General features: G+C 45.6%; 1 protein-coding gene across 7 annotated transcripts in view; it reads right to left on the bottom strand.

Annotated features, from left to right (window-relative positions):
* The window catches only part of PIEZO1 (piezo type mechanosensitive ion channel component 1 (Er blood group)), a 147783-nt gene that overhangs the window by 102185 nt on the left and 24517 nt on the right, over positions 1 to 21081 (bottom strand). The window contains exon 1 of one of the 7 annotated variants that reach the window (XM_061594545.1): positions 10494 to 10623. The exons of the other annotated variants lie outside the window; for them this stretch is intronic. Coding sequence (XP_061450529.1) covers positions 10494 to 10554 — 61 coding nt within the window. The 5' untranslated portion in view covers positions 10555 to 10623. Of the gene's footprint in view, positions 1 to 10493; positions 10624 to 21081 lie in introns of those variants that run through there. 7 annotated transcript variants of the gene reach the window in all.

The following is a 21081-nucleotide window of genomic DNA, read 5'->3' as shown; positions in this document are numbered from 1 at the left end:
TGGCAAATTCAGCCTGTGCAATTAATGGCACTCTTGTGAAACAAACCTGTGTTTTTTAACTTGCTCATAAACAATTTAGAATTAGGGGTGAGCAGTGAAGTGGCCAAGTTTGCTGATGACATTAAATCGTTCAGGATTGTTAAAACAAAAAGGGATTGTGAAGAGCTCCAAAAGGAACTCTCCAAACTGAGTGAAGGGGTGGTACAATGGTAAATGCAATTCAATGTGAGGAAATGTAAAGTTATGCATACTGGAGCAAAAAATCCTAATTTCCCATATACACTCATGGGGTCTGTATGGATGGTGAGTGACCAGGAATGAGACCTTGGGATCATGGAAGATAGTTTGATGAAGATGTCGACCCAGTGCACAGCATCTGTGAAAAAGGCAAATTCCATGCAAGGGATCTTTAGGAAAGATATTGAAAAGAAACTGTCAATATCATAAAGCCATTATCTGAATCTGTGGTGAGGCTGCATTTGGAATACTGTGTACAGTTCCGGTGGTCTCGCCTCAAAAAGGATATTGCAGAGCTGGAAAATGTTCAGAAAAGGGCAACTAAAGTGATTGGGGGTGGATTGAGGAAAGGTTGCAGCATTTGGGGCTTTTTGGTTTAGAGAAAAGGTGAGCAAGAGGAGACATGACAGAAGTGTATAAACTGATGCATGGCATGGAGAAAGAGGATAGGGGGGAGAAATTCTCCCGCTCCCTCTTTCAGTTTTTCTCCCTCTCTCATAACACTGGAACTTGCAGACATCCAATGAAGCTGAATGTTGGAAGATTCAAGACAGACAAGAGGCAGTGATGGCCCCCAACGTGGATTAGCCAAATTCATGGAGGAGAAGGCTATCAGTGGCTCCTAGCCATGATGGCTATGCTCTACCTCCATAGTCGCAGGCAGTCTGCTTCTGAATACCAGTTGCTGGAAACCTCAGTGGGGAGCGAGTGCTCTTGTGCTCAGGTCCTGCTTGCAGGCTTCCCACAGGCATCTGGCTGGCCACTGTGAGGACAGGATTCCGGACTAGATGGGCCGTTGGCCTGATCCAGCAGGCTCTTCATATGTTCTTAAACCTACTTCCTCCCAAATGGGAGTTTTTCTGTAAGGAAAATGCCATGGAAAGTGTGGGATAACAACTGCTTGGAGTCATGTCGTATAACCTTCCAGCAAGCACATCAGAACAAACACTCAATAAACAGCCAACATCATCTAACCTCCGCATAAACTTTTAGTCCCTCCAGGCATCCTTTTTATTGTACATTCATGAGGATTTGTGCTCACGATGATGACGGGGTAGTTATACGTAATCCCGCTTTCAATACGGTTTGTGTCTGCAAATATTTCAGGGCAGACATATGGCTCCATTTCCAACTGGCACATGTCCCTTAGCTTCCTACTGAAATCCTGCATCTTCTTTTACCAGAAAAGTTCCCGTTTATATTTTGTCCCACTTCTGTTGCACTATAGTGCAAAAGTAGCCCTCCCGATGGCAACAACACAGTAACACTGGGGAAGCATCACGGAACAGCTAATAAAGTAGAATGATGTGTGGACGGGCCAGTATAAATCCACCACTAATGCACTACTGAGAGCCAGTGTGGGGTAGGGGTTAGAGTGTTGGACTAGGACCTGGGAGACCAGGGTTCGAATCCCCACACAGCCATGGAGCTCCCTGGGTGACCTCAGGCCAGTCACTGCCTCTCAGCCTCAGAGGAAGGCAATGGGAAACCACCTCTGAACACCACTTACCATGAATACTCATGGGGTCGCCATAAGTCGGAATCGACTTGAAGGCACTCCATTCCCATTCCAATGCACTATTACTAATGCAATGATGAGCTGAGGAGTGGGACTGCCTGCTTGTGTGTGTGTGTTGTGTGTTCCTGGGAGGGTGCAGGCTGTGCACATGGTCCTGGAGGGCTGGCCAAGAGTGAATGTGACCCTCAGGACAAAAACAAAGGTGAGCCCCCTTGCTTTACAGCTTTCCCTGTTTTGCTTTATGGCTCGGCTCGGCCTTCTGACGTTGAACAATAAGATCGCTTGGGAAACCCACAGTGAAAGTGAACGCGAACTGAAGGTAAAGGCGGGGGGGACAGTATCACTTTTCAAAACAGAGAGGGAGAGAAATTAGCCTTCCAATAAATCATCTCCCCAAAGGGATAACAACAGACATGTCTACAGAGCGCCCTCACCTCCCCTTGCAAAGGCTCCGGGAGCTCTCTTATCAACCCACCCCTGCCAAGTATACCACCAGCATGAGCTGGATGTGAACAGCAGGTGTCACATGATGTTCAAGCCCCCCTCCAAAAATGCACACACACTTGGACACAACTTAACTGAAGCTGTCCCCTTCTTCCCAAGGGGCTGTCAGTCAGCAACGGTTCTTCACTAAAAGTTAGAAGAGCTTTCGCTCCCTTCAGCCCAATTTCCATTAATGCAAGTGACTGGAAAAGGGAACGTGTCAAATTCCCCCTCCCTCCTCCTCTTCCCCAATGGCTCCACGGCCATAAGACTGCACAATTCTAAATGCACTGAAGAAGAAGAAGAAGAAGTCTTTTTGGGTCTGTCTTCCTTTTCCTGTTCCAGCTGGCAGGCTGCCAGAACAGCTTCTCTTAACAAGAAAACAAAAAACAAGCAGAACGGGTAAAATGCAGCGTGTGTCCCTTCTTTAAAAACATCAATCCAATGTGATGCTTAAAGTGGACAAGAGAGCGAATTGGAGGCACAGAGCAGGGTTTCAGCTGGGGGGGTTGAAGAGGACTTTTTACAAGAATCTAATGTGTGTCTTTGCTTATGCAATAGTCTTCCACCCACTGGTCTTCCCCCACCCCACCCCATCGGCCTCTTTGACTCCCCAAAATAGTTACACAAACATACTTCCAAAGCAACAATCATCAGACAAAAGTTGGGGAGGGGGAAAGAGAGAATGAGGAACAAGTAATCGGGGCCGTCACCACTTTTTCCTCCCCTGGCTTTTCACCAAGTCTTCTGCAGCTGATTCCACAAGGCTGGCAGAATTCCAGCTTGTTTCTGATCCGGCACTCTCAACATGTCCTTTGCTAGCACATCAGGCAAGCAAGCGTCCCAGCTGTTTTGAGGCCACAGTCCCACAAGCCCCCATTCAAAGACAACAGCACATGTAGCAATAGCAGGGGCTGTTGAGACTGAGCTCAGTCAGGATGCCCCTAGGGTTGAATCTCACCTCACGTCTGCCATGAAAGCACCAACCAGGTGGCATTAGGCAACAACCTGCTCTGCTACTGAACAGGGCAGGAAGAAGGCCATAACTTTGCATACAAAAGGTCCCAGGTTCAATCCCTGGCATCTTCAGGTAGAAGTGGGAATATTCCCCATCTGAAACCCGGGAGAGCGGCTGCCAATCAGTGTAGATAACACTGAGCCACATAGATCAATGGTTTGGCTCGGTATAAGGCAGCTTCCTAAAGTTTCCCAAGACTAGGGGTGGCTAACCTGTGACCAGTTGTTGCTGACTTTAGCTCCCATCATCTGGGCAACAGAGAACAAACCTGTCTTCAGCATTGACGGCCCTTCTGATATGTAAGAAACATAAGAAGAGGCGGCTGGATCAGTCCAGTGGCCCATCTAATCCAGCCGCGCATCTAGTCCAGCATCCAGTTCTCACAGTGGCCAACCAGATGCCCACAAGCAGGACCTGAGTGCAATAGCACTCTCTCTTCCTGCGGCTTCTGCCAACTGGTTTTCAGATGCATAGTGCATCTGACTAGGGTGGCATATTTGAAGACCATGGGTGTGTGTCCCTGTCTTCCCCAATCTTCTTTTTCCCAGGCTAAACATACCCAGTTCATTCAACCATTCTACACAGGGCTTGGTTTCCAGGACCCTTGCCATCCTGATCACCCTCCTAAGACGGGGATAATTAAAAACCAAGGCTGAGCTGATTGGTCGCCCTGGGGGAAGCTCCAATGTGAACAGGAGTGGGAAGGAACAGGGCTTGCTTTATTTCACCCGTGCCCATTATATAGCAGAGCTCCTCCTGGCTGACACCACATTTTACACACACACACACACACACACACACACACACACACACACACACACACACACGAGCAGTGGCACTGTGTGAAGGCACGGTGTCATTCCAAAGGGGATGCCCTGTCAGGATGTGGAGAGAGAGGTGGCAGCCACCAGCTCCCAAGAAGAATATTGCCACCACCAGTAATGATCTCATTTCATGCCCTGAAGATTCCCCAAATGCCACCCTTCCCCCAAGTCACTGTCTATATGAGGAGATCCATTCTGACTCAGTCCTAAAATACCAACCTACCTTATAAGGCTGGCTGTGACAATTACAGCCACACAATGGGTTGTATCCAACCAAGCCCTACTCAGAGTAGACCCACTGAAATTAATGGACATGTTAGTCCCATCCATTAACTTCCATGGGTCTACTCCAAGTCAGGCTAGCACTGGATACTACCCAAAGTGTGCTTCAAACACTCAAAAGTGCTATCTAAACACTAGGTATTGTTAGTACTCCACATGATGGATCGGCAAGACAGCGACAGTGTGTGTGTGTGGGGCAGCAGCCATGTTGTCACTGACTCCCATTTTAAGTCCCTATGCAAGCGGTCTGATTGCATTGTTTGCTTGCCTGCCTGCCTGCCTCCTGATCTCACTGTAAGGAGCTCCTCCCTTTCATGAATGCAAAGAGCATGTTATCTGTTTTGGCAGAGGAAGGAAAGTGTGGAAACCCAACACCCTGTCCCTCTCACACACCCCACCCTGCCATCCCATCCCAGGAAACGTGAATGCTCCAGAAAAAGACTCATCTGAAATGGCAGGGAGGTGCAGAACAGCTCTTAAAACAGCCTTCCCTAAGCTGGTACCTTCCAGGGGGTTTGGACTGCAGCACCCATCGGGCCCAGCCCACACAAGCGTTGTAGTCCAAAATATCTGGAGGGGACCAGACTGAGGAAGGCTGTCTTTGAAACACTTTTTCTCCATGTCTGGAAAAACAAGCACACACTATAAACAGGGGGACTCATCTGCCCTTGTATCTAGTCCGGAAGCTGCAACTAGTGCAGAATGCAGCAACAAGGCTGCTCACAGGAGCAGGTTAGTGGCAGCATATTACTCCTTTACTGAGGGAGCTGCACCGTTTGGAAATTCCCCCAATGAGGCAGGTTCAATGCCCTTGTATTAATTCACAAAGCCCTAAGCAACCTGGGCCCAAAGTACCTTAACGGCTATCTGATTCCTTATGCTCCACCTCAATCACAGAGATCTTCTGACAGGACACTTCTGATGGTCCTCCACACCCCTGAGGTTGACTCAGCCTTTAAACAGGGACAGAGCCTTTAGTGTGCTAGGCCCTTGCCCTGTGGAACTCCTTGCTAATAGAGATCTGGCAGGAGTCATCCCTCCCTTTTATTGATATTTTTCCTGATTTTATTGATATTTATTGATCTTATTTTAATATTATGTATTTACGTTAGTGTGGTCTACAAATATCTAAATAAATATAAGTAAAATAGAAAAACATCCCACTGGCTTTGGACTGGTTCCTTTTCTTCCCACCCAACTGTTCCATACTCCCTGGGAACTGGGAAGCCTTGGCCCATGAGTGTCCCAATTGGAGGTCAGCCATTATCAAAGGTGCTATGGACTTTGAAGAAGCACAAATACAGGGAGAACGGGACAAATGAGCTAAGTGGAAGGCATGTCAAGCAAATCCTCATCGCAACCATCTTCTATCTGGAAACCTATGTCCTCACTGTGGGAGGCTGTGTGGATCCAGAATTGGCCTCCACAGTCACTTACGGACCCACTGTTAAAGACCTTACCCTGGAAGACAATCTTACTCGGCCACGAGTGATCGCCAATGAATGAATGACTCCCTGCCCAATCTAAGCCTCAGACCAAAGGGCCTGTCAGCTAGCTCATTTGCAAAACGTTAGTTTAAGCAAATGCACAATTTTGAAATGCAAAGAAAATAACTGCAAGCAATTTAACTGGCTGCAAAACAATGTCAAAGTGTGCTGCTGTTGCTGGAGAAAAAAGAGGAGAAAGGACAAGCAGGTTTAAACGCTAGCTTGCTGTGGGAATAATGGCAAACAGGACAAAATTAACAACTAGCTTCATGATCTGGGTCTGAAAGATACACTTTGATTTAAACAGTGAAACCACTTAGGAAAGGCAGTTCAGCTATCAAGGATGCACTTTGGAGAAATCCTAGAGATTTGAGCATTGAGCAGGGGGTTGGACTTGATGGCCTTATAGGCACCTTCCAACTCTACTATTCTATGATTCTGTGAGAAGTTTGGGAGTCAACTTTCTTTTTAGCATTTTGGATATTTGAAGCTCATGTCACCAAGCCTGTCTATCAATTATAATAGCAAGTTTTTAAAATGATTAAAAAGCAAAGGAGGAAATTGGATGTGTTTTGTTAAGTGATGGGATATGGCTTGTAGATTTTGGAATTATCACAATTTGCAGGTCAGAGCAGCATCCCTTGGAACAAAAGCAATAACATAAGAGCAGCCTTGCTGGATCAGGCCAAAGGCCCATCTAATCCATCATCTTATTTAAGAACATAAGACGAGCCCTGCTGGATCAGGCCAAGGCTCTGAGCGTTGCCAATATCCAAGAGGGCAGGCATGAGTTTGCTTTCTTCCAAACCTGGGTCGATGGCAAATGAAGGAGGTGACAGCAACCATCAATACCCTGACCCAGAGAATTAATTGTGGCCACAAACAGAGCAGAGCAGAACAAGGCAACTGAGCTGGTGGAATCCTGAGCCAGGCAGGAGCTAAGAGGGGCAGAAAAACCAGTGTGGTGTGAATACCTGCCTCCCCCCTCTCCGTTTTTCTGAAGTTATTATGAGGAATTATTTATACAATGCCTCTAATGTACATGGAGTTTTACAGAGTTGCAAAGGAGGAGGAGCAGATCTCTGTCCCAAAGAGCTTTCAATGCATTATAACGAGGAAAGAGGCAGTGTGGCAATGGTAAACAAGGGATGAAGGTATGCAAAAAGCTTGATGGGAAAGGCGAGCTTTAAGAAGTAATTGGAATCGGCTCTTATTTTGCAGGCATCCTTTTTGGCAGTCCCCCACCTCTTTGGTCAAGCATCAGAATCCAGCTAGGATATTGGTATTGACCGCCCCCTGCCCTTTCCTTTAAGGAACTCAGGACAGCTCACATGGGATTCTCTCCCTTTGTCCACACAACAACCTTGTGATGTAGCTAGGCCATGAGATTGGCACTGGCCCAGGGTCACAGAGTAAGCTTCATGGCTACTTCTGGTCTCTAAAACACTAAGTCTGATAGTCTTTGGAACCAAAGCCTTCTCTAATCAAGTGCCCTCCAGGTGCTTTGGACTACACTGGCTGGGGCTGATGGGAGATGCAGTCCAAAGCATCTGGACAGTATCAGGTTGACGAAGGCTGCCTTGTGCTGTTGGCCTTTGCTTTATTCTGCTCTTCAACGCTTCTCTGTCCCCAGAGCTCAGGGTGAGTAACTGAGCAATAAAACCAGTAACGGAACCCGCAACGAACGTAAGAGAGAAACTAAAATAACTGTTATTGATAAAGCCCTTAAATCCACTAGATGCAGAACAAAACACTCTTGCAAACTAGCCAATAAAATGCCAGGTGAAATATAAAATAAGTTTTTTACTGAACGGATGGAAGATCCCAGATCTTGTGTGGGAGGATGAGCTAATGCAACCGCTTAGTCTAAGGATACGGGTTCATGCAGAATGGAGGGTTTCATCTGAGGCAGGGGTCAGCCACCAAAGAGGTTTGATATGAAGCAGAACAAGTGAAACTGAGCTAGTAGATAAACAATGAACTCAAATTGATGCCAGCCTGTTAGGTCGATGGATTGTTTTTGAACCGGCACCGGCCAACAGATCCCATCCCTACCTTGATGACATCCTGTAGCAGCAAATTCCATACTTTAGCCATGTGCTGTGTGAAGGAGCGCTTTGTTTTGTCTGTCCTGAACCTCCCCACACTCAGCTTCATGGGATTGCCCCTTTTGGCTTCTAGCATTATGGAAGAGAGAGAAAACCTTCTCTCTGTTTACACTATGCATTGTTTTATAAGCATTGCACAGGAAATGCCCATTAAGGGGAACGTGTGTGCACTAAACAAAACAAAAACGTTTGGAAGAAGCAATCCCAGCAAGGAAGCTGCTTCCCCAAGAACAGCCCTGCTGAAACTGGCCAAAGGTCAACCTGGCCCTGCATCCTGTTTCTAAAAGTGACCATCCAGGTGCCTCTGAGAAGCCTACCAGCAGCATAAGAAGATAACAGACCTTCCCTGTTGTCTGTTCCCAGCATCAGTTTCCCCGAGATACACTGCCTTTGAACCTGAAGGTCCTACTTAGCTGCATCATATATAGTGATAACATTCTCTAACTGATGATCTGTATGTAGCCAAAATGGTACCACCCACACAGACGAGAGAGGTACCAGCAGGCTTGGAGGAGCCCCAACATTTGCAGAAGTGCAAAAAAAAAAAATCCTTTATGGAGGCAGGAAAGAACCGTAAGGAGTGAAAACACTCCAAAACAGGCCAGAGAAGACTGAGTATGCTCAGTGGCCACAGAAATCTGTATTTGTTGGGAGGGAGGGGGAGATGAAAAACCAAGAGAGGAAATGGAATGGAGTATCCTAAGCAAATAAGAAGAGCCTGCTCAATTAGGTCCAACAACTTGTTTCCACAGTGACTAACCAGATGCCCCAAGGGGAAGCCCACAGGGAGGACCTGGGCACAACAGCAACTCTCCCCACTTGTGATTCCCAGCATACTGCCTCTGAAAGCGGAGGGATAACATAGCCATTGTGGCTAGTAGCCACTGAAAGAAGGCATGGCTGGAGCACTCCATGCAGGTCTCACTTATCATGACTAATAGCCACAGACAGACTTATCCTCCCCCTGTGATTTGGTGGGATGGCCTGCCAAGGAACAGTCAACCCGATATGTATTCCCCTGATAGTGGCCTTGAAAGGACGGCTACAAAAAATATGAGCCTCCAAAGATTTTTAGTAGCCTGCATGCCTGTGCCTACACTGAATAGCCATTTGTGGCACAGTGATGTCAGAAAAGAAAAAGAACCACACTCTTTCGTTATTAAAAAGCTTATGTATCTGATCACCTGGAGAAAATGTAGGCTCGCCACTGGCAACCAAGCAAGTTCCTATTGCAAGTCTGACTGCTACCTAGAAGTGCGTTTGGACCTACAGATGTCATCTCTTAGGACTGTTGTTTGTTACAGCATATTCCATTCACAAAACACTACACAGTATGGAATTCTAAAATGCAACATGTCCTAGCAAAGTCGCAAGCTCTGATTTTCAAGGGAGACTGACTGTACTTTTCCTCAGCTGAACAGAAGTCACTGGCTGCAATACAGGAAGAGGAAGGGCTCCAGATCTTATATAGCCCAAAGCCCATCCTATACACTGCTACAATAGCATTATGCCCCATGCTTTTCTACAAAGGGGAAGTGGGCATAGCCTTTCCTGTTTACACCAAATTAATTCAATTGAATTGCTCCTCCAAAAGCTTTAAAAATGCATCTATGTCATGCAAACATAACCACACCTAGCAGGAAATGCCAGGGCACCAAACATTCATTGTGCAGTTTACAAGATCTGTGAAAGAGGAAATAAAAATAGCTCAAGGAACTAGGTTTTTACATTCTTCCCCTCCAAATCAACCAAAGTCTCCCACACCTAAATATTAAGAGGACTAGACTATGGCCCTAAGTGGGATATTTGTGCCTAAGTCTACTGTCCTTCACCATCCCTACATCTTTGTCCAGTGACTCCTAAGGAAGAACATCCATGGTCATGAAGGTTAAAACTGCAGGATGTGTGCCTTTGCAGCTGAGCACCACGCAGGTTGGTAAGATCTGCATTCCACACCCAGCTTTCAGCTGACAGAGTTGCCTTCTTTTCAGTGACTCAGGCTGCCTACTTCAGGACCCCGTCTATCTCCAAAAATAAGGAGGGCGTACTCCAAACCACATACAGGATCTGAGGCTGCAGGAAGTACTTCTAATCTTCCCTCCTGGCTAGGGATATAAGAAGGCACTGATTTCTGTTCTGTTGCAGAACTGCAGCTTTGTTTCTATTTTGCTGCAGTTTGGCTTCCAACAAAAACTACATTTATTTGGCTCACTATGGTAAAATGTTACATAATTAATTACATTATTCCCCATCATTCATTTCATTGCAAAGGAAACATAATGCAGATTGGGGAAAATATGCCATTAATTAATATCATCAGAGCTTTTCTTGTGATGGTACTCACTGATAACGGAATACCAGCACCTCTTTTTGGGCTGCCCATCGCAACCGTTTTGTGCAAGAACCGACAACAATTTTATCAAGGTATGAGTGCCAGCACCTCATTTTTTTACACTCCCTCCCAAAAAAGCAATGGCTGTCATTATATATCATTTGTGGACTGAAAACAACAAAGTGAATGCCAATCATACTCACTGTATTGATTTTCATTCCGGACAAAAAAGCAACCACTGGCAATTTCCACTCCCATTTCCATCAGACTTTTCTGACATCCCTAATAAATTAGCTCCATTCCCTCTAGCTGCAGCCTGCCTGCCTTGCAAACCAACCTCGGGATCCCAAGTATAGCTCCTCTTGGCCCCGACCCTGCAATAACCTTTCCTGACTGTACCCAACACTGCCACAGCTGCCTTCACTTCAGCCCCCAAACAAAGGTTAGATTCTGCTTAGAGGCAGCCCAGCTCAGCTCTGGGTGCTTAACTGCAATGCCTCCCTGAGGCAGCAAGGAGACCTGAACAGCAGCTCAGGCCTGAAGGAAGCCCCATATCAGGCTGCAAAGCCCACTCATTCCTTTGATGATTGCCAAATGCAAAGCTGAGGACATCCATGACCTCATGGAATAAAAATGGCTCCTCCCGTGCCAGTGAAGCAAAGCCAGACCTTTCCTGAGTGGAGCCTAGATTTGAGCAACTTTTTGGGTCAGCTGTAGAGTCCTTCATGCTCAGGACCTCTTTGGAGCAACCTAACTTCACTTGATCGCTTGATTATGAACACAGGATGACTGCAATACCAATGCTGGGGGGGTAGGGGAGAGCAACTGTTGAATCCATCCACTCAGGAATTGCAGAACTATGTTCAGCATTGCTTCAGTTCCAGAACTGTGTTCTATTAACAACTGTGCTTAGCTTTTTCTGGTGGCATTTGCTAGCGTTCCAGTCCTTCGCACCCCTGTTCTCTCATAAATCTTGCCTCACTTCCCAATACTTGTCTGTTTTTTTTATTTATTTATTTCATTTTTAATCCCACACATCCTCCAAATAGCACAGGGCAGTGTACATTGTTCTCTCTCCCCGCCCCTATTTTATCCTCACACCATCCCTGCAAGGTAGGTTAGGCTGAGAACTGGCAACAGATGCAGACAGCTTCATAGGGGAGTGGAGATTTGGATCCAGGTTACAGCCCAGCACGCTGCCACTACACCATGCTGCCTACACATTTCCCCAGCTAAACTGACCCTTCCCTTACCAAAGCTGCACCATTCAGTAACTTTCTCTTGTAGTCTGATTCTTCCCTCCCAGCAATTAGAACGTTCTAGATAATACCCCATGACGTCACAGTAGTACAGCCAGTTAGGGTGAGACTTACAGATGACAGGTCTGTAATACACTTTAAAAAAAAGCACTCAGTATAACAAAGTCCCTTCTTCTCCAACATGTACAACTTTTAGCTTGGAAGAAGTTGCTAGGAAAAGTCCAAAGCCCAGGGCACGCAGCACCTTAAAGGTATTGGTAGGCAACACAGACGCATGTTATCATAGCAAATAGTACTTGCTTCTTGCTGTCAGTAACTGGAAAGACAAAGAGGACCAGTGAGAGATTATAAAATCAGTCTCATCCATCTGGGGGCAAAAGACCTGCCTAGCAAGGGCTGGCTGAAGGCACTGACCCCCCTCCCCTCTCCTGGCGTTTTTTTCCATGGCCAATAGCTCAACCATATTTGGAATAGAAGTTACAAGCAGCACAAGAAAGAAACATACTTGAGGCACACCCAGCCAGAAAGGGGGGGGGGAGGATTTCATCTTCCCCTTTGGTGCCCCGCCTGTTCTCTCTTCCCATCACAACCAGACCCTCTGAAAACCTTCCACAAAAGGTCTGGTGCTTGGACATGGTGCTGAAGGTACACCCAAAACAGGACTCCACAAACCAAAACATTTCACCTCCCAGGAGGCTGTTGAGAAATACAGTTCCTCTACTGGCCAGCCAGCCAGCAGAGGATATTCCAAGGCTAATGAGGAATGGTGAGAGCCAGTGTGGTGTAGTGGTTAAGGTGTTGGACTACGAATCCCCACATAGCCATGAAGCTCACTGGGTGACCTTGGGCCAGTCACTGCCTCTCAGCCTCACGAAAACCCAATTCATAGGGTCGCCATAAGTTGAAATCGACTTGAAGGCAGTACATTTACATTTTAATGAGGAATGGTAATAACAGTGCATTAGTGGTGGATTTACACTGGCCCATCCACACATCATTCCATTGTATTCGTTCCGTGATGCTTGCCCAATGTTATACCACATTATTGCCATCTGGAAGGGCACTCTTGCACTATAGCACAACAAAAGTGGAACAAAATATAAACCAGAACATTGGTAAAAGAAGTTGTAGCATTTCAGTAGGAAGCTAAGGGACATGCACCAACTAGAAATGAAGCTGTATGTCTCCTCTGAAACGTCTGTAGGCGCAAACAGTATTGAAAGCAGAATTCTGTGTAACTGATCTGATACCATCATGAGCACAAATAATCATGAATGCATAATAAAAAGGATGTCTAGAGAGGCCCTAGAGCTATGGCCAGGTGCTTATTCCCACCTGCCTGGATAGTTGCACTGTGTTTATTCTGCAGTAGCTGGCACTGCGCTGCCAAGAAGGTGGTGTTTTTTAGCAAAAACAACATAAACTCCTGCAGCACCTTATTTTTATGGCAGTAGGCTTTGTGGACTAGATTCGACTTTGTCAGATGTACAAATTGTGCTATAATCTGTTAGCAACAGTTTAAAATGAGTACTGCCACAAACTTAGCATTCATGCATATACTGTACATTACAGACAAAGGACACATTTGGACATATAAACCAGAGATTAAGACTCTGTGGCCCTTCAGATATTGCAGGATTACAACTCCCATATTCTTGACCATCGGCCATGCTGCTGGGCACTGATGGAAACTGGAGTTTAACAATATCTGGAAAGCCACAGTTTCCCCATAGTTAAGCATGATGAGAATTACTGCAGTCAGTCTTGGCTCACATTCTCTCTCCTCTCCTCCTCCAGTGCAGCTCGAAGGAGGAAATTGAAAGTGAACACTTTCCATTTCAATGAACCACAGTTTAGCATGACACCCAAACCCTAAACTGTGGTTAATCTAATTAACGGTTGTTGAAAGCAAACTGCCCTGGGCTCCTAAATAAAATTTTAAAACTATGTTTTCATATTGGCTTGTTGAAAGCAAACCAAAGTTAATATTAACTAGTTTGCTGGGTTTGGATGAGACAATAAGCCGTGATTAATTTAAAGTGGAAATTAAACCTTCCAAACTCCTCCTTGCAGCCACACAGGAAGAGGAAGGGTGATGCATGGGCCCAAGGCTGACTGCAACTTGCTCTTGTCACACTAAACTATGGTTTAGTAGAATATCCATGGTGGGAGATATATATCTTATCTATTTGTATCTATATGTATCTATAAGTATCAAAATATCCAAAGTGGGCTATATGTATCTACCCGCTCGCATAGAACTATACCCTCAAGAGACGCCACAGAGAAAGCTGAACCGTATTATTATTAATTAATCTATGAATTGTCTTCCACATATACGTCCCAAGGTTATTTACAGACATATCCTTAAACCAACTAAAATAATTTTTAAAACAGTAGAACAACCAAATATAGGTTTAAAAACACAAAAATGAACACCTAAGGCAGAGACCTTTTCATCTAGCTGGAAAAGTTTGTTGAAACAAAAATGTCTTCAATTGTTTCTGGAAAGTAACCCTAATGAAAGACAATGCTAGCAACTCACACTAATTTTTGTTTTAACAAGACATCCACAAAAGGCAGAAAAACAGACAAAATAAAGTCACTGATATACCAGGAAAGAGGAACTGTCCCTTGAAAGGAGGAGAGCTGGACGGTTATTTGTGCTCAGGGTAAATGATTTGGACAAGCTGGTTCATCAGGAGTGCAATTCAAGGAAAAGCATCCAGGCAGTTGCCAAGTGGATGCGTGGATCAACATTTATTTGATGGAGGATGAGGGTGTGTGTGTGTGTATAATAGCATCTTTCATATTGCAGTACTTAAGGTACAAGCAATTTCTGTCTACCTGAGTCCGATGCATCATTGCTTATGGCAAGAGCCAAAGAAATGTTATCCATACCAGTGGAGACTGGTCCATTAGAGCAAGTGGTGCACAGTGATACTATTGGGGCAACACTACACAATGTGCCATTCTTGCAAGGAAAATTAGAAAGGAGAAGCACTTTGCACATGTATACAGACAATCTCTTTTCACGTCACATATCCCAAAGGCAAGTTCTGGCATTGCAAATGCATTCTAGGGCCCAGATCAGATTAAGCCACCATCTACCAGGGTTATCATCAATGACCACAGCTGCAGAGGACATGGAAGAAATGTGGAGAGTGGCACAAGACCCAGAGCCAAGAAGGAACTCCTAGCTCAGAGACAGGGTTATAAATGGAGGCATCCCTTCCACTAAATTCTAATATCAGTCACAGTATTGCTGGCAGGTTCTTCCCCAAGGAGATCCTTCAGGCAGCTCTAGAAGACACCGGACAGCCACAGACTCTGTAGAAACTTGATCCTGTTTTTCCAAAGGTAAGTTTGCATGAGAGGAGGCTCATTACCTCTCAGGCTCAAAAGGATTAACCCACAGGCAGACAGGTGGTGGTGGGGAACAGCCGGCAAGATGGAAATGTGACACCAAGCACTGGAGCTGATCAAGGTTAAGGACAGCGCCCCGCTCCCCCAAAACATACCGTCACATGGGACAACAACCCCACAACAAACCAGCAACTGCGCTTGGGATGGCAAACTGTGCATGCGCTGACCGACAGCCATCTGTCATTGGAATGAAAAGCCAGATCACCAGGTAGAGAGAAAGCAGCTTACAGATACAGTGCCTGAGCAACAGCAAGTGAGACTCATTGACGCAAATGTTGCCTAAAAATTTATATGTGCCATTTCAGTGTAACCATGATCCTCACATGCCAAATGTGTGAAGTGCATCAGGATTTGTCAAGTTTACATATCTCAGATTGGCTCTCTGCAGCAAGTACATGAAAGCATCAAATCGCCACCCACCCCAGTGCTGGCTGGGGTGGATGGGAGTCATAGTCCAAAATATTTGGAGAGCACCAGGGTGGGAAAGAGCTGTGGCTCAGTGGCAGAGCACTTGTTTTGTGTGCAGAAGGTCTCATGTTTAATCCCTGATGATTCCAGATAGGGCTGGGGAACGCTCCTGCCTTAAACCCTGGAACAGCAGCTATACGAAGCTAGATAGACCAATGATCTGGCTCAGTATAAGGCAGCTTTCTATACTCCTGAGGACGCTCTGTGCTGCTACTGACCAACAGAGGGGTGGCTTCTGCGGAGCGCACCCTGGCAGAAGCAGAAGCAGCAGAGACCTTTGATATCCAAGTCCCTCCATTCCGCAAGGTAACAAGGGCTCCATCAGGCCAAGTGCAAAAAGCAAACAGATGGTTTGCCAAGAGCTATACATGGCAGCAGGGGAAAGCCAACGGCCTCTCCAATGGAAAGAGCTCTGTCCAAACACACACATCGTGGGGGCTGCCTTTGCCTGGGGCGGAATGTTTATACAACTGGCCATGAATGGGGAAAAAAGGAGGGAGACCCCAAGCGGAGGTTTAGTTTTTTTTTTTAATATATCTCTCCTGTTCTGCAGCTCAAATGTTAGACTGTTTGACACATGTGGAGCATGCACACACAGTGGGAGGGTGCGTGGCCAAGCACAGCTCCACTTTCTCCTGCTCTCCTTTCCAAAACCTCATCACATGTTTCCCCCACCCACCCCTTTATAAATCTGTTTTCTGCTCCGTTGAGGATTAGGCATTGCATAGGTTCAGGCTTCTTTCTGTAGTCCACAGACCTTTGGGAATTACTTTGGCCTGCCTGAAAACTATGCATTAGGCCTCCTCTGCACGACACATTTTAAGCAGTATTAGGCCACTTTAAACAGCCATGGGTCCTCCCCCCCAAAAAAGAAAGAAGCCTGGGTGCTGTCATTTGTTAAGGGTGCTGAGAATTGTTAGGTGATCCCTGGTCCCCTCACAGAACTGCAACTCCCACAGTTCCATGGGAAGAAGCACTGACTGGTGAACCACTGTGGGAATTTTGTTTTGTTTTAATGTATTTTAAGGTCTTTTTATGATGTTTTAAAGTGTTTTTAGTGTTTCTGTTTGCCGCCCTGGGCTCCTGCTGGGAGGAAGGGTGGGGTATAAATAAAATAAAATAATAAATAAATAATAATAATAAATAATTGTAGCTCTTAGAAAGGGAATAGGGGTCTCCTTGCAACTCAAAGCACACTTAACAAATGACAGTTCCCAGGATTCTGTGGGAAAAGCCATGACTGTTTAAAGTGGTATGGTGCTGCTTTGAATGGAACCTGTAGAAAGAGCACCTGACAACAATGTGGCCTCTTGGTAACCAGTGGTTTATACAATATTATTCAAATAATCTGAATAATTACGTGTGGTTTAAAATTATGAAAAGCTTTACATCACGATCATTTGTTCCCTATAGAACATGGTGGGGTGAAGGAGAGTGACAGAATAACTATGCAACTTGTTCCTTATTCCTTGGTTTTAACTATTCAATAGGAAGAAAGAAGACAGTTCAAAAGAACATAAGAGCCTGCTGGATCAGGCCAGTGGCCCATCTAGTCCAGCATCCTGTTCTTTCAATGGCCAACCAGATGCCTCTGGGAAGCCCACAAGCAGGCCCTGAGTGCAAGAGCAACTCTCCCCACTTGCAATTCCCAGCAGCTGGCATTCAGAGACATTCTGTGTCTGACCATGGAAGGAGAACACAGGCATCGTGGCTAGTAACCTTTCCTCAAGTCTGTCTGGATAATTCCCGTATCAACAGACCTCCTTGCTGTGCTGACACACTGTTCCTGTCCTGACAGTGATTATGGTGACCTGCATTGACTTCAAAGTAAGCCCCATCTAAAGGCTAAAGGCAGAGCTATAGTATTGCAAAAGCACTGCCACCAGCCCAAATCAAACTGGCAAGTGAGCATCTCCGTGGCAAAAGTGCTTCAGAAGTGACATTGGCAGGCAGAAAGCCCCTTGCGCAAGCACAGCCTAAGAAATGGTTTCCCCCCACCCCCGCAGAATTCATAACACTCACCCCAAAGTGAGTACACTTCCATGTCAGGTTGACCACCACACACACACACGTACTTCCTGGCCCCAATCCCGCACTCTCCACAGAATGAAATTCAAAGGCCTTTATCACTGCATCATTTCCTCCTGCCTACGGGCTAGTAGGCACAGAGCAAACACACTTCTCCCAATCTCCACAAGTAACCATATCTGCCTTCCCCAAACATCCTCCATTTTAAAAAGATAAGTCCTAGGTTTCAAATCCTCTTCAAAAACAGATTGTGTTGTATAGCACACACTTCAAACGGTCCCTTCTGTTAGCAGAGTGTCTGGAAGAAAGCAGACAGCGTCCAAAGATAAAAACAAACTGATAACAGTTTATTGATGGTAAACTGAACAATAACAGAGTATGAGGGGTTGCCAGAGGACAAAAAACTCACGGCACACCCCAGCTCCTTTGGGAACTGTGCAACCTGTCCATCGTTTTTGACCTACGAGATCCTTGGCTGTGGAGCATCAAAGCAGCAGCCAAGAAGCCAAACTCGGGCTCCGGCCACTCCACCAAAAGGTGTTGCCAGCATGCCTTCCACACTGGCATGGCAATCCAGCATTCACTCCACTTTTGATCTGAAGCTTTCCATTCCAGCCACAACTGTGAGGAATTAGAAATGGGAACCACAAACTGGTTTGACAGGAAGCAGCAGCTTTAGGCTTATTTTGTGTTTTTGTTTTGTTATTGCTGCCCTGGGCTCCTACAGGGAGGGTGCAGGATATAAATTTAATAAATAAATAAATAAATACATAATAAATAATTTGGAGCTGAAGGAAGTGACTCGACAAGGGAAACAAATCTCTGGTTCCCCCGCGATTTTCGAGACCGATAAGCTGCCTTGAAAGGTCTGACTGGTTGATTCCTGAGCACCTCAAGACACTTTCTTGGAAGAAGTGAGGGGAGGGGAGGGAGTAAGTCTCCTTATGGCAACTTTTTGTGCTCCCCATCAATCCCTATACCTTTCAGCCTTGCCTTAGTTATAGGGCATTCTCCCCCTCCTGCTGCAGATGGAAGGTCTACTAGCAGATCTCTGGGTGATTTGCACTAGTTCAGCCAGCATTTCTGACTCTCAATTGTTTAGCAATAGCAGCAACAAAATGCCTTATTTTTACCTAAATTAGGCTGCTGAAATGGAGAGATATTTATTTATTATTTATTTCATTTATACCCCGCCTTTCTTTTCATGATAGAAACCCAAGGCGGCTTACATATATGGTTCCCAAGCGGTCTCCCATCCAGGCACTGACCAGACCTGATAGCTTCAGCAGGGAGCTGGCCTTATGTTCCTTCAGACCACAGCCTGAGATAAACAAGAGTTTACTTTTGTGTGAAAGGCCTGTGAGCTCAGTTCAATTCTAGTGCCAAAAACAAATCCCTCAGCTCAGTAGCTCGGAAGCACCATGAATTTTAATTCCAACAGTATGTATGTTCCAGTTGGTAAATCCTAAGGATTCTTGTAAAAAACAAAGCAGATCCAACAAGCCAGATGTTTTCCCAGCCTTGTGCTACAGCAGGGGTGTTGGAGAATTCTGTCACAAACTAAAACGGGAGTAGAAATTGCTGCAATTCACATGTTCCAAGGTCAAGAACAGAAATCAGATAATACAAGTGGTATCCACTCTCTTTTTTAGTCCACAAACATTATGTAATATGTACGCAATTTTCTGCATAGTTTTTGACATTTCCCTTCCACTGAAATTTATTATGCAATTAATGACATTAGTTCGGCAATACCAGACAGTAAAATGAACAATGTAGGTTTTAGTGGAAGCCAAACTGCAGCAGTACAGAAACAGTGCGGATAGCAACAAATACTTGAAGGGCTGCAAATCTCTGCCTCTTTACATCCCTAACTACAGAATAGACCAGATAGCATTCTGAGGTCCAAGACCTGCCTCCTACGTGAATCTTGTATGTAGCAGAAAGCAGGGGCCCCAGAAACCACGTGTCACCTAAGAGATTGCTGTCTTCCAATGCAAAACCACAAATTAAACCAAAACACCCAGGCCCATCTAGGACTTTGGTGAGTCTGCTACTCTGTGTAGCTCTGATAAACTGGCCAGACTAGGAGTTCTGCAAGAAGCCACTGTTCTGCAAAGGCTTCAGGCTAATTCTTACAGGCTCAAGAGCAAGGGAGTGAGCTTGCTCAGGGAGCAGCACTGAACTATTCTAAGCATAGCTATGTGTACAAGAGCATAGTTAGGGGGAGGGGGAAGGATCATAGCTCAGTAGAAGAGCATCCACCTTGCATGCAGAAGGTCCCAGGTTCACTCCCTGGCATCTCCAAGTAGGGCTAAGAATTTGTTCCAGCCTGAAATCTGGACAGGTGCTGCCAGTCAGTGTAGGCCAGGTGTGGGGAACCTTTGGCCCTCTAGATGTAGCTGAAATACAACTCCCACCATCCCTAGCGGTTGCCATACCTGATGGGGCTGATGGGGGTTATAGTTCAGCAACATCAGGTGGGCCAAAGGTTCCCCACATCTGGTGTAGACAATAGTGAGCTAAATGGACCACGTTCTGACTCTGTACAAAGCAGCTTCCTATGTCCCTCATGACTGAAAGTCATTGCCTGACCTCTCATAGGTGGGGGACTATCACGTCACCAAAGCCACAACTCAGCTGCCACTTCAGGTGCAAGATATCCTGCACATATGACAGCCAGAACTAGCACCATGTGCCACATCTTCTTATTACCATTGTTGGTAGACAGTCTGAACCCTCATAATCCCCGTATAGCAAAAAGCACATCACACATGCTGTCACACATCCCAGTAATACAATTGTCAATTCTGTTCTGGATTGCACAATTTAGCAGGGTCGGGGAGATGCTGAAAACCCAGCCTGGCTACACAAAGATCAACCTATATAAAATCTGGCACAGAGAAGGGATGGAGAGGGAAGGAGCAGTATTCTCAATGGAACAAAATTCTTTCAGAATCCCAGAGGGAGGGGGGGGAAACACAATCGACATTGTATTATGTCAGCACCCCGTGACATTAACCACATCACAGTCACTTTAGTAAACACTAGAGGCCTTTCATCAGGAGATAAAGTGGAGATTCTCTAGCAAGTGCCAGATTTAAAGTTGCCCCCAGCCACACTAATATGCTGGCACTGATGTACCATGCAGAACTTTGCATAAAACGAGAGCCACACTAGACATGATGTGTCATTGCCTTTAATGCACAGGTTTTTAAAAATGCAAATTGCATTGGCTAGGGAGAGATCTGATAATTATCAGTATTCCCAGCAGGCATGGAGGACGGGATTCAACCCTTTCTTCCTTCCAGCAGAAAATGCCTTTGTGTCAATGAAGACATCCCCAACCTACCCACCACAAAACAAACACCAACTTCAGAGGAACATCAGGGGATCTAGTTTGGGCTTTAATTGTGGGTGGAATCAGGGGCAAGCACAATCCTATTCATGCCAAATCCAAAAACCTCCTTTGAACTTGTATATGCTACCATCCCAGAATATGAATAATAATTCAAGAGCATGACTCAGCTGAGCAAATCCTGCAAGTCATGATGCTGAAGAATCAAAAACTAACCCTCCCTCCCATCTTATTTTCCTGTTTAGTCCCAAC

This window comes from Rhineura floridana, chromosome 13 (assembly GCF_030035675.1).
Source record: "Rhineura floridana isolate rRhiFlo1 chromosome 13, rRhiFlo1.hap2, whole genome shotgun sequence".
Classification (NCBI taxonomy): domain Eukaryota; kingdom Metazoa; phylum Chordata; class Lepidosauria; order Squamata; family Rhineuridae; genus Rhineura; species Rhineura floridana.
This window is presented reverse-complemented; position numbering and strand designations above follow the sequence as displayed.